This window comes from Delphinapterus leucas, chromosome 7 (assembly GCF_059928025.1).
Source record: "Delphinapterus leucas isolate spDelLeu-1000000601 "Yukka" chromosome 7, BTC_Dleu_Yukka2, whole genome shotgun sequence".
Classification (NCBI taxonomy): domain Eukaryota; kingdom Metazoa; phylum Chordata; class Mammalia; order Artiodactyla; family Monodontidae; genus Delphinapterus; species Delphinapterus leucas.
In genome coordinates, this window is record NC_143135.1 from 12,443,417 (window position 1) to 12,456,853 (window position 13,437).

The 13,437-nt window shown below is 44.5% G+C and overlaps 1 protein-coding gene across 1 annotated transcript in view; it reads right to left on the reverse strand.

Annotated features, from left to right (window-relative positions):
* The window catches only part of PTPRJ (protein tyrosine phosphatase receptor type J), a 169,507-nt gene that overhangs the window by 23,948 nt on the left and 132,122 nt on the right, over positions 1–13,437 (reverse strand). Inside the window, exons 9-14 of the mRNA XM_089914817.1 lie at positions 11,451–11,708; positions 10,430–10,708; positions 7,653–7,943; positions 3,673–3,804; positions 1,902–2,112; positions 1,663–1,787 (exon numbers count right to left, since the gene is read on the reverse strand). Of these exons, the coding sequence (XP_089770943.1) occupies positions 1,663–1,787; positions 1,902–2,112; positions 3,673–3,804; positions 7,653–7,943; positions 10,430–10,708; positions 11,451–11,708 (1,296 nt within the window). The remainder of the gene's footprint in view (positions 1–1,662; positions 1,788–1,901; positions 2,113–3,672; positions 3,805–7,652; positions 7,944–10,429; positions 10,709–11,450; positions 11,709–13,437) is intronic.

Consider the following 13,437-nt stretch of genomic DNA (forward strand, 5'->3'; position numbering starts at 1 on the left):
TCCTCCAGCTTTCTTCTGATTTCCATTTGCATGGAATATCTTTTTCCATGCCCTCACTTTCAGTCTGAATGTGTCCCTAGGTCTGAAGTGGGTCTCTTGTAGACAGCATATATATGGGTCTTGTTTTTGTATCCATTCAGCAAGCCTGTGTCTTTTGGTTGGAGCATTTAACACATTCACGTTTAAGGTAATTATCAATATGAATGTTCCTATGACCATTTTCTCAATTGTTTAGGGTTTGTTTTTGTAGGTCCTTTTCTTCTCTTCTGTCTCCCACTTAGAGAAGTTCCTTTAGCATTTGTTGTAGAGCTGGTCTTGTGGTGCTGAATTCTCTTAGCTTTTGCTTGTCTGTAAAGCTTTTGATTTCTCCATTGAATCTGAATGAGATCCTTGCTGGGTAGAGTAATCTTCGTTGTAGGGTCTTCCCTTTCATCACTTTAAGTATATCATGCCACTCCCTTCTGGCTTGTACAGTTTCTGCTGACAAATCAGCTGTTAACCTTATGGGAGTTCCCTTGTATGTTATTTGTCATTTTTCCCTTGCTGCTTTCAATATTTTTCTTTGTCTTTAATTTTTGCCAATTTGATTACTATGTGTCTTGGCATGTTTCCCCTTGGGTTTATCCTGTATGGGACTCTGCGCTTCCTGGACTAGGGTGGCTATTTCCTTTCCCATGTTAGGGAAGATTTCGACTATAATCTCTTCAAATATTTTCTCTGGTCCTTTCTCTCTCTCTTCTCCTTCTGGGACCCCTATAATGCGAATGTTGTTGTGTTTAGTGTTGTCCCAGAGGTCTCTTAGGCTGTCTTCATTTCTTTTCATTCTTTTTTCTTTATTCTGTTCCACAGCAGTGAATTCCACCATTCTGTCTTCCAGGTCACTTACCCGTTCTTCTGCCTCAGTTATTCTGCTACTGATTCCTTCTAGTGTAGTTTTCATTTCAGTTATTGTATTGTTCATCTCTGTTTGTTTCTTCTTTAATTCTTCTAGGTTTTTGTTAAACATTTCTTGCATCTTCTCGATCTTTGCCTCCATTCTTTTTCCGAGGTCCTGGATCATCTTCACTATCATTATTCTGAGTTCTTTTTCTGGAAGGTTGCCTATCTCCACTTCATTTAGTTGTTTTTATGGGGTTTTATCTTGTTCCATCAACTGGTACATAGCCCTCTGCCTTTTCATCTTGTGTCTCTTTCTGTGAATGTGGTTTTTGTTCCACAGGCTGTGGGATTGTAGATCTTCTTGCTTCTGCTGTCTGCTCTCTCTCAATAAACTTTTTAAAAATAAAATAAAATGGGAGTTGGACAAGATGATTCCCATGGCTCCTTCTGATCCTAATATTCAAGGGTTCCATGCCTTAAAAGTCACATGTCTGTCTGGTACATGGGCACACAAATGACTACACTGAGAAAAAAGGACCAAACAGTGTTTGCCGATTGGAAGTGTAACTGGAATTCAGAGAAGGGAGTGTGGTGGGCGGGGCCTGTGGGGACCTCAGAAGAGGAAGCTGAGCTGGGTCCTGATGGCCCAGTGACATCTCAGCTTCTGAGAGGACAGACCAGGCTCTCCTACCCTCCTGGGGGCCCCAGGGAGGTGTGCAGACCCCCATGCTCCTGTGGATACTGGAAGCAAAAAGTCAATGCATTGCTAAGATGCTCCTCTACCTGGATCCTGGGGCAAGAAAACAGCATCTGAGTAGCGACTGAAGGACACGTAGCTCTCAGCCCCGTCTATGAGTCCATCATTGTGAGGGTTGAAGGTAATATTGGTGAAGCCAGCCACAGAAGCCCTGTGGGGTTACAAGAGGAAAGAGGGGTGGCTGAGAAGTGTCTGATGGCCCAGGCACATATAGTTTTGCACTCAGAGGCCCAGCCCCCAAAGGGCAAAAACCACAAGGCATTACCGATAGGAACCCAGAGGTTCCAGCTTCCCGTTGTAATAGCCGTGCGTGGTGGACTCGTTCCCAACATTGATTTCGTATTTCAAGACTTCAGATAAGCCCTGAGAACATCTCTTTTCTTCTGTTGTTATGAGGTATGTCACATAGGTATCCGAGGCCCCCTTTTTGAAATCTTCGTACGTATATCTCAATACATCTGCTGACGGATGAACAGCTAAGAAAGGCACACAGAAGGAAAGCCATAAGAAAGTGATTGCAGAGATTTAAGTCTCCCTCGTTTCTAAATAATGACCAGGGTGATGGTGGTGACAGCTGCCATCTCTCACATATGCTCTCTCTGCCAGGTTTTCCTTATATTGAGTTCTAAGGGCTTTACTTACATTAATTCATTTAATCCCCACAATAATCTCATCACATAGGCTTACTACCCCCATTTTACAGGTGGGAAAATGAGACACAGAAAGGTAAAAAGACCTGGGCCCCAAGCTGCACTGCCTACGTGGTAAAGTCGTATTTCTAACCCAGACCACCTGACGCGGAGGGTGTGATCTCATCCATCACAGGCTGGTACTGGTCAGGCTGGTCAGTATGCAATATCATCTCCCCTGTTCAGCAAAGGTCTGAGCTTGGGATTTGCTGAATACCTTCACAGCAAAATGACTAGGTGTTTGAAACAGACCCAAAACAAAAGACAGAAAGAGAGAGAGAGAGAGATCTCAATGTCTCTTTTTGAGATTTAGCTGCAGGTTTTCAACACCAGCAAATCCCTTGTCTTCCTGGATTCCCGCAGCCCTGACAGTGTGTTTGAGCTGTCTTCTTTGGGGAGATGAGGACAGCATCACAGGCTGTGAGACTGGGCAAGAGTGGCACTACATAATTCACAGTTAAAGAATCACCAAGAACAGCAAAACTCTGCACTTTTTTATTGTTTTGGCCACACCGCACGGCTTGCGGGATCTTATTTCCCCGACCGGGGATTGAACCCGGGCCCTGGTATTGAAAGCACCGAGTCCTAACCACTGGACTGCCAGGGAATTTCCAAAACTCACCGCTTTACACCCAGACCTTGGGCAAAGCACCCACACACAGCTAACAGAGACACCCTCAAATCATTCCCGTCTCACTTCCAGGGAATGTAATGGAGCCCTTTAAGGAAAAGCAGCATTTAATCCACCTCCTCTCTCAGCTATGACAATGCTCTTTGCAAGTTCCCACTACAAATGCAAATCTTTTCCTTTTTTCTTCCAAGAGAAAGTCACCCTTTGAGGATGGTTTGTGCGTGCATGTTCATATGTGTGTGTGTGTGTGTGTGACAAACTTGGTTAAAACTAATATTCTGCCACCTAAAAGACCCTGTGCTGCAAAAGAGATGAAAAACGTAGATCAGAGGTAAGAAAGTCATGGCCATGGGCCAAATCCAGCCAGCCACCCCTTTTGGTAAATACTAGAACAGTCATACTGACTCTTTCTGTATCTTCTATGGCTGCTTTCACACTACAACGGCAAAGTTGAATAGCTGAGAAGGAGACTGTAGGACCTGCAAAACTTAGAATGTTTGCTATCTGGCCCTTTACACTAAGTCTGTCAACCTCTGACCTAGCTCATCAGGCAAATGGCTTACACCCACCCACCCTGGGGTGAGTGCCAAAGCGTGGGTCGCAGTATAAAACCAGACGTGTGTTTGTCTCATGAATGCGTTTCAGTGGGCACAAAAATGGCACCCAGTCACGCCATCACCCACTGGCTGTTTAACCCATAATGACCCCTTCCTTACCGTCCCCAGTGGTGAGAATGAGAGCATAGGCTTTGATGGGTCCGTGGCTGGCTTCAAACCCACTGAATTTGACCTTCACAGAATTGTGACTGACAGATGTAATATTAGGGGATCCATCTGGAGAAGGAGGGTCTGAAACAGAACAAAAGAAAACATGATCACCCAACTTTTAAAACCACAGAAGGAACAAAATTATGAAGGAGAGGATTTGCTGCAGTGCCCCACTCAAGTTCTGCCCTTGCTCTGGAAGCTGTGTGCTGGGCTCATGCAAAGCAAATCTAGAAGCAAAGGGCAGGGATGGGAACTGGTGGGGAACAAAGATGGCAAGTCCTTGGGGAGCCTGCCTGACTGACAATGACCCCTTCAGTGGGTCCAGCCACATTGCCAGGGTGGCCTCCTGGCAGCCTTGTTTGTAGAAGATAACGTGCCTTTTCTATCTTCCCCCAGTCCCTCCTGACCCGAGAGCCCAGATTCCTTATTTTGAGAATGGGGGCAGAAGAAGGAGAACAAGACACAGACTGTGTGGGTAGAACTCCAAGGTGAGAACTTGGGAGCTGAGAGCAGACATCTGCCGGCACACGGACTTGTGGCCCCAGGACTGGCTGGTCAGAGCACAATGACGAAGCAGACAGTTACCCAGAAGGAAGCAAAGATGACATGGAGAGAACATACTTTCTCCTGACACCTGGCTGCATGCCGGCTCTGCACCCTTCACACCGAAGTCCTTGTTTTTTGCTGGGGTAGGTTTAAAACTCTGCCTAGAGAAATCCAACTGACCCTCTTCCCGGAAACCAGAAAAGCCCACACGGGAACATTCCGTGAGTGGCCTTCATGATCCTGTGCCTCGCCTTTCCCAAGCTAAGCTTGTGAAGCCACTCTCTAAATTAACACGAAAGGAAGGAAAGGGTGAATTCAAGATGATCTCTCTCCACACTCTCTCTACCTAAATTGGTCTCCCACATACAGTTTGAGTGTTTCTGTTATTATAACCAAGATGCAGGGAGACTGAGAAAACTGAACTCCAAAAAAAAAAAAAAAAGACCATAACACAATTTTCCAAATGTATGCTGTCCAATATGGCAGCCACTAACCACATGTACCCACTGAGTGCTTGAAAGGTGACAGGCCCAAGTTTGGACATAAAGTATCTCATTAATAACTCACTTTATACAAATTACATGTTGGAATGATAACATTTTTAATATACTGAGTTAAATAAAATGTGATCAAAACTCAGATCAAAACTCATTTCAGCTCCTCCTCTTTTTTTTCCTGGCCATGCCAGCCAGCTTACGGGATCTTAGTTCCCCGACCAGGGATCGAACCCGGGCCCCCAGAAGTGAAAGCACAGAGTTCTAACCACTGAACCACCAGGGAATTTCCAGCTGCTCCTTTTTACAGTTTCTTAATGGGGCTCCTAGAAAAGTTTTTATTATACAGGAGGCTCACATGATTTTCTATTGGAAGGCACAGCTCTAAACCATCCTTCAGCAACCTCTCAAGTAACTGACCGCAGTGGCCACTTGGAGGCGCTGTCCATCGTCTAAGTGTCAGCTGCCTCAACAGACACTTCCTAGCACCAGCTCCCACTCCGTCCACAGCTCTATGCCTTTTAGCGGGCCAGCGAGGAGTCCCCAGCTCCCTGCCCCAAGACAGCTCCACCCACCTCAAAGCCTGGAAATCCTTTCCTTCTCACTGCTTATCTCAGTCCTACACTAGAGGGACCTTGCCGGCCACGCTCACCATAGTGTCCCTTACCCAGGCACACAGTAAGCAATCAACAAGTGTTGGCTAAAAGACCATCGCTCCAACTCTCCCCGGTTTACCCATCCCACCAGCACTTCCTGCCTCTCTCAGAGAAAATGCAGCTCCACTTCTATGTTAAATAAAAAAGTATCAAAGTTGTACATTTAAAAAGCTTGCTAAATTTGTACATAAAAATTCATCTGAGGAAAGGGAGCTACAGATTAAAAAGTGAGAGGATCACTGGACTAAATGCTGAGTGGTCACTATCTAACCCTACCACGCACTGCTCAGCTTCGGAAACAACTAACTCTAACAAGCTCCTTCCCTTCACTAGGTACTGTGCTCAGCCCTGGAGATACCGGATCAGATATGGTTTATGTTCCTCAGTGGCTTATACCCACTGAGATGACATCATAAAACAGAGAACTACAAAAAAGTACCCAACAAGGTTCACTGTTTCTATTACACTGTAGAGTGCTGCAGAAACACAAAGGATTGTGACCCAGGGCCATCCTATATAGCTGTGTACTACACAACTCCAAGGAGTCCCACGCGCACAGCAGACTATATGAATGGTGTCCCATGGAACTATGCAGTGCACAACTTGACTAGCCATACATGGCAGCTCTGAAGTGATCTTCCACCTACACTACCTCATCTAATTTGTATTAACAGTCCTGGAAGGTAGGTATTATTTCCCCTTTTTTACAACTAAGAAAAACAAGGCTCAGAGAGGTTAAGCAGCTTTTCTGAGATCACACAGCTGGTAAAAGGTAGACTTTACAATCAAACCCAGGTCTGCCTAAGTCCAAGGCTCTGTCAGTAGAATCCCTCAGCCATTTTCCAAGTCAGTGTCCCTGAAGTAAGAAGCCTTTTCTTCTTACTATTTCAACCACCAATTCTTTAGAAATTGTTTGGAAACATTCTGATACCCTAAAGGAAATAGTATATCCAGGATTCAAAAAGCACAAAGCAAAACCAACTCCACCAGGTCGACCTAAGACATAATTTTGGCAAAGACACAGGGAGCGAAAGACAGATAAAAATGGAACAAAGAATGAATATAACAAAACAGATACAGACTCATAGATAAAGAAAACAAACTGGTGGTTACCAGTGGGGAGAGGGGAGGGGGGAGGGGCAAGACAGGGGTAGGGGTTAAGAGGTACAAACTACTATGTATGAAATAAATAAGTGACAAAGATATACCGTACAGCACAGGGAATACAGCCAATATCGTATAATAACTTTAAATGCAGTATATCTATAAAAATCATGAATCACTATGTTGTACACCTGAAACTAATATAATATTGTAAATCAACCATATCTCAATTAAAAAAAAAAAGCAAAGAAGTAATTTTTTCCAAGTTCAAAATAAAAGGTAGTCATGAAAAGATTAACTAGGGGGATCTCTTGTGAATGATCCCATTTCCCAAAACAGCTGGAGAGCTTATTAATACAGATTCTAGGGAAATATGAATCTTGACTGAATATCTATCTGATAATAGTAAAAAAAAAAAAAAGAAAGAAAAAAAAAAAAGGATTGTTGGGAGTGCCCTGGTGGCCTAGAAGTTAGGATTCCGGGCTTTCACTCCTGTGGCCCAGGTTCAATCCCTGGTCAGGGAACTGAGATCTTGCAAGCCATGCAGCATGGCCAAAAAAAAAGTATTGTTAAATTTTTAAGGGTAATGTCAATAGTAATGTGGTTATGTTTGAAAGAAAGGGAAAAGGAGTTCCTGTCTTGCAGCAATACATACTGAAAAACTTACAAATAAAACTATAGAATAACCAGGACTGGTCTCAAAGAAGTCCAATAAGGGAGGAGGGGATATAAATGAAAAAGATTGGTCAAATGCTCACAAATGTTCAACTGAGTGACGATGGGCACGTGGATCCCATTATACTGTCCTTTGCTTTTGTGTATATTTGAACATTTTAGAGGAACTTACTTAAAAGAAAAGGTGGCAACAAATTATTCTGTAAAACGAAGGAAACTTCTGGAATGTAAAATATTCCCTCTCACTAGATTTCTATAGATTATACAGATTCTATAGAATATATAGACTAGATTTCTGTAGAATTGGGTTAACAGTCCGTGCCAACAAAAACAAATATTTTTGGATTAATTTTTTTTAGAAACAGGTTTCTAGGCCACACTTGCAGAGCCTCTGGGTCAGCTTTCCAAGGTGACCACAATGTCACCTGGCCACCCTGCCCTCCCTGAAGCCCACCTGTGATGCCAGTGAGGCAGGTGTTTTGGGTGGGCGATGCCATCTTGTTACAGGACCGGGCAGTGATGGTGATGTTGTACAAGGTAGAAAAATTCAAATATGTGACTTCTGTCCTGTACTCAGAGCCGTTCTCCGAGGAGCAGCTCTCCAGGTTCGTCATATTCTCCCAGTCTCCGTGGCTGACCTCCAGCTCGAAGCCTGTGTTGATGCCGAAAGGGCAGGCCCACTTGAGGACCAAGGTTGGCTCTTTGGGGACCACTTCACAGTGGAAGGAGGTTACTGGTGCAGGGTCTGCAAGGCAAGAACAGCACATCATGAGATTCTTGGACTTTTTTTTTTTTTTTTGCGGTACGCGGGCCTCTCACTGTTGTGGCCTCTCCCGTTGCGGAGCACAGGCTCCGGACGTGCAGGCTCAGCGGCCATGGCTCACGGGCCCAGCCGCTCCACAGCATGTGGGATCTTCCCGGACCGGGGCACGAACCCGCGTCCCCTGCATCGGCAGGCGGACTCTCAACCACTGCGCCACCAGGGAAGCCCAATTCTTGGACTTTTGCCTTTGCAAATACTGAAACTTGGGGAGCAGGAGGTTCCTGGCCCGTTGGTGATAAGGAGACAGCCATGGAGCATGACAGAAGAGGCAGAGGCTGACCTTGAATAGGGCCTTATTGAACTGTGTGACCTTGGGTCAGTCCCCCAACTGTTCTGAGCCTCAACGGCAGGGCTGTCTCAGGATTAAATGAAACAGTGGCTGTCAGGGTCCAGGCTGGAAGAGCACAGGGCTCCATGAGAGGTAGCGACAATACAGTGGAGGCGGTAGCAACTTCTTCGCCTGCGTCACCTCATTTTGGGGCCCACTTGATAATCCTTCTGGAAGAGGCAGGGTTAATATTGTCCTATTTTGCAGATGAATCAACTGAGGCTTAGAGAGATTAAGCAATTTGCTAAAGATGACATGGCTGGTCAGTGGCGAAGCCAAAACTGGATCTCAGGTTTTCTAAATCCAAGTCCAGCGTGTTTTCTACACATACAACAGGCTAAATAATCAATGGTAAACGGTATTGGTTTCTTCATCTCTAAAATGTGGTGTTATTTGTCTCTACCTATCTGAGGGCCAATAGCGTTTTATTGAGGGCCAACAAAAAACTGATGTAAATGGGAAACTCTGTATTTATGTACCGGGGGTGGGAGGAGTATTACCATTACTTCAATGTTGCAGTGTTTTAAAGCAGGAGAAGATTCTAAAGAGTCACCTAGTGCAACGCCCACATTCTCCACCTGAGGCCTGGAAAGGTAAACTGCCCAATGCATACCTACTCCCACTGTTCCCGTTCCACCCATCCCCACTCATAAAGGCTCATAGATATCCTTCTTTTGCTACAGGCTACAATAATTGTAGCTAAGATAAACATTAGCAATGGAAGCCACCCAAATACCAAAGATCAGAGTCTAGACCTGGTGAATGAAGCCTGAGTTAGCAGAAGGGACTCAAAGCTGCAGGGATCCCTTTAGCCACTCCATGTGAAAACTCAGAGGTCATCAAGGTTCCAGCTCCTACACTACCAGGGAGGCTGATCCGATGAGACCCCTGTTCCCCTTCCAAATCAGCCTAAACACATTTGAATGGCTTGGTCTAAGGAAGGGAGGAAGCAGGTGCAAAGAGGGTAGGGAGTAGGGTGCTACACAGACACAGAGGTGATAAAGGCCCCACGATCGGGTTTCCCTGGTGGTGCAGTGGTTGAGAGTCCGCCTGCCGATGCAGGGGACACGGGTTCGTGCCCCGGTCCGGGAAGATCCCACGTGCCGCGGAGCGGCTGGGCCCGTGAGCCATGGCCGCTGAGCCTGCACGTCCGGAGCCTGTGCTCCGCAACGGGAGAGGCCACAACAGTGAGAGGCCCGCGTACCACAAAAAACAACAAACAAACAAACAAAAAGTAAAGGCCCCACGATCAAAACTGTCAGCAGAAGTACTCACAGTCGTCCACAAAACATTCCCCGGATTACTCTCTGAAAGTTCCCTCAGTTAAACACAGGGCTCTTCTTCCCTTTTGCATCGAGACATTCAGGATCAAGAAAGGCAAAAAAGCTGAGCATCCATTTTAACAATATCCTTTCCGTCTTCTTCAGTGTAAAAGCCAAACTATGAACTACAGGCCCGGACGTCATCCATGCCCTGGCCCATCACCTCTTGTATCTTGGGCCTCAACTCCTCCCCCTCCCCCTCTTGCTCCCATGGATCCACCTCTGCCACCCTGACCTCCTGCTCTTTCTTCAATACAGCAGGCACGCTCCAGGTTCGGCACCCCAGCACTGGCTGCCCCTCTGCCTGTAATGCTCTACGTCCCAACATTCACATGGCCTGCTTTACACCCTTCAAGTCTTTGCTCAAAAGTCACCTTTTCAATGAAGCCTTCCCAAGATAAACATCTCATTTCCCCCATCCTTGTTTATTCCCCCCTCCTTAGTAATCATCAACTAATAACCTATTTATCTTGTTTATTATGTCTTCCCTACCAGAATAAAAGTTCCAGAAAGGCAGGGACTTGTCTGTGTCCTTTAACAGTGCCTGGCATATAGTAAATGCTCAATACATATCTGTTGAATGAATAAATGATGCGGGCAGCAAGATAGCACTAATAAGCTAATAGGATGCTCAGAGAGCTTGGGGTCTGTTATCACACACCACACAAAAGCTAATCAACTAGAGTTTATTTCAAGAACCTATGTGCAAGGCCAGCATCACACAAGAAGGAGTCCAAGAGGCACGTGGGACTACTCACCTGTACAGAATGACTGCCAGCCAGGTGCCAGTGACTCGGTGACATTCCCCACCTGTGTGAAGATCTCTACGGTGTATGAGGAGCCAGGTGTTAACTCGGTGACTGTAGCGTAGGTGATGCCGACGCCTGTGACTATTTGTGTGGCCTTGCTGGCATTTCCATCCTGCTCCATAAGAAGGCGGTAGGTGTACCTGAAAGAGGCTTCATCAAAGTTCTGCCAGTTTAAGGTTGCTGCTGTGGTGTTGGTCCTTACTTCAATGTTGGACACATCGCTGGGCCCTTAGTTTTTTTTAAAAAAAAGCACGGATTAGCTTGAACCATTTTATTATTTGCATGTAAAAATAGCCAGAAAATTAATTAAATTTAATTTAATAAAAATAGCCTGGCTCCTTTTGGGAAAGAATAAATTAAGCTAATGTTTGCTGGACTCGAAAGATGGAACGCTTCCCAAAAAAGACATTCAGAAAATAATTATACAGATTAAATCTCAAAAGAATGAAAGTTTTTCAGGCTTCTTTTAATAATTTATCTGAAATATATTTTCAAGATGTAATTTCTATCTGTTTTTGAAATATGATTAACGAAAGAGAAAAACATATGAAAAAGGCATTATGAACTACCATTTCTACCATATATTTAGGTCAAATATTACCAAAGTACTTCCCTCACTTTTGCATGCAAAGCGCCTCATTTGGGCTGCATCTTCCAATGCCAACATGACAGGGTGACCCTCCTCTAGTCTGTATTCCAGACTAGAGAAGGAATAGTCATGTTTTCCATGCTTATGGGATCCCTTTCTGCTTCAGAAGACAATTCCAAGTTCATATGGCTCAGCACCAAGTGCCCCAAGAGCACAGAAGAACGTTTGCTGAGGCCGATGTTTTCGGCTTACACAGTTTCACATTCTGCCTGGAGCCCAGAAACACGAGAGCCTCTTATTCCATCATTTAACCAATGCTTACTTCCCATCCTCCAAGTGAAAGGGAGAATACTCCTTAGGAGGGCGTTCTAAGGCACTTACGTGTGTACTGTACAGTGGAGTTGGATTTCCCGCTGAAATTTTTCATTTCTGGGAAGATTGTGATGTTATATAAGGTGCCCGGGATCAGGCCCCCGAGAGTGATTGCTTCATGAGAACTATTTGTCTGGTTAGAGCTGTGCTCAGACTGTATCACTACACAGTAGATGTACCCAGTAACATTGTCTGTATTCTGCCACGCCAACTGCATGTCGGTTGTGGTGACATTAACCACACGGATATCAAACACTGCACTGGGGTCTGGTCAGAGGAAAGGAAGAAAAAAGGAAGTCTATTAATGACCATCATAACGTCCAGCTTTATTCCAAAGAGTCTGACAAGAGAACTTGCTCTTTTGCCATCAAACCCTCAAATGAGTTCACACAGGGCAAACTCTAAAACTTCGGTGAGAAACACGCACACTCAGTTCTTTCCAGAATTTTGGCTCTTCTGTAACACAGATGAACTTACCAGCTTATCCTATCATGTTCTGGTCTTTTGCTTTTGTCATAGAGATGCCCCCTTCGGGGGTCTTCTGGGGTGGAAATCATGGCCAGTTTCTTGATCTGAGTTCTAGTGACCAGATGGGTGCTGTTTGTCAAGATTCATCAAACTATGCATTTAGGATGTGTGTGCTTTTCAGTATGTGTACTATATCTCAATAAGTAGTTTTTTTTTAATCACTCCCTCCAAAGCAAACATCTTTCTATAACATAGACAGGCATACTGAAGAGCAGAACTGAAATAGAGTTGCCACTAAGTGGGAGCATTTGAGGCTGGAGTGACGAAGGGAAAAAGCACACATGCCCTCCGCGCTCAGAGCTGGGAGTCAGAAGTGATATCACCCAATGAGTCCTCTGGGTTCTGTACTCGGATCATCTCATCTCTACACACTGAACCAGCTGCAATATGAATGCACAGATCCCAGAAACAACTGGATAACAGGACCTCTTTTCTGCCCTTGCTTACGAAACTTTTCTCTCTTTACCCAGTAACCAAGGTCACCTCTGAAGAGGCCAGTTGAGTAGATAGGGGACAAGAGAGGGGAACATTTTCACAGTAAAACCCTTTGTACTTTTTAAATTTTTGCACCACATGCATGTACCATCTGCTCAAAAATTAATTTTTAAGTAGGCTCTCCTTAAAGGAAGGTAACTGAGAATCTTCTTTCCCTACCACTGGATTCCTGATGTTAAAGGGACTCCACAGACAGAAGGCCATGAAAGACAGCAGTTTTCCATAAACATAAAAATAGTAGAAATAATATTCCATAAAAAGGGAAGGGCTATATATACACTGTGATCTGGCTACAAAATGAAATAGTCTGCAGCCACTAAAAACATGAAAACCATAACAACTACAGGAGGGAAGTTATGATATATATGGAGTTAAAAGAAAAAGTTCAAATACAAAATAAAAGAATTCATATAATAATTACAGTGATATAAACTAAATATATGACCACGGACACAGATAGAAAAGGAATTCAGTTGGGTTAGAAGAGTGGAGCTCTTTTCGTTTCCCTGCCTTTTTGTGGTAGTAAAATACACACAACATAATATTTATCATTTTAACCATTTGTAAGTGTACAACTCAGTAGCATTAAATACATTCACAGCGTGGTGTCACCATCACCATCATCTGTACCCAAAACATTTCATCATCCCCAATGCGAACTCTGTTCCCATGAAACAACAACCCTCCTTCTTCCCTCCTCCCAGCCCCTCTCTTCTACCGTCCGTCTCTGTGAACATGCCTATTCTAGACATCTCATATAAGTGGATTCATACGGTAGTTGTCCTTCTATGTCCAGCTTTTTTCACGTAGCATAATGTCTTCAAGATTTATCCACACTCTAGCATGTCTCAGTACTTCGTTCCTTTTTATGGCTAAATAATATTCTATCATATGGATATACCACATCTTGTCTATCCATTCCTCTGTTGATGGACACTCGGTTGCCTCCACCTTTTAGCTATCGTGAATCATG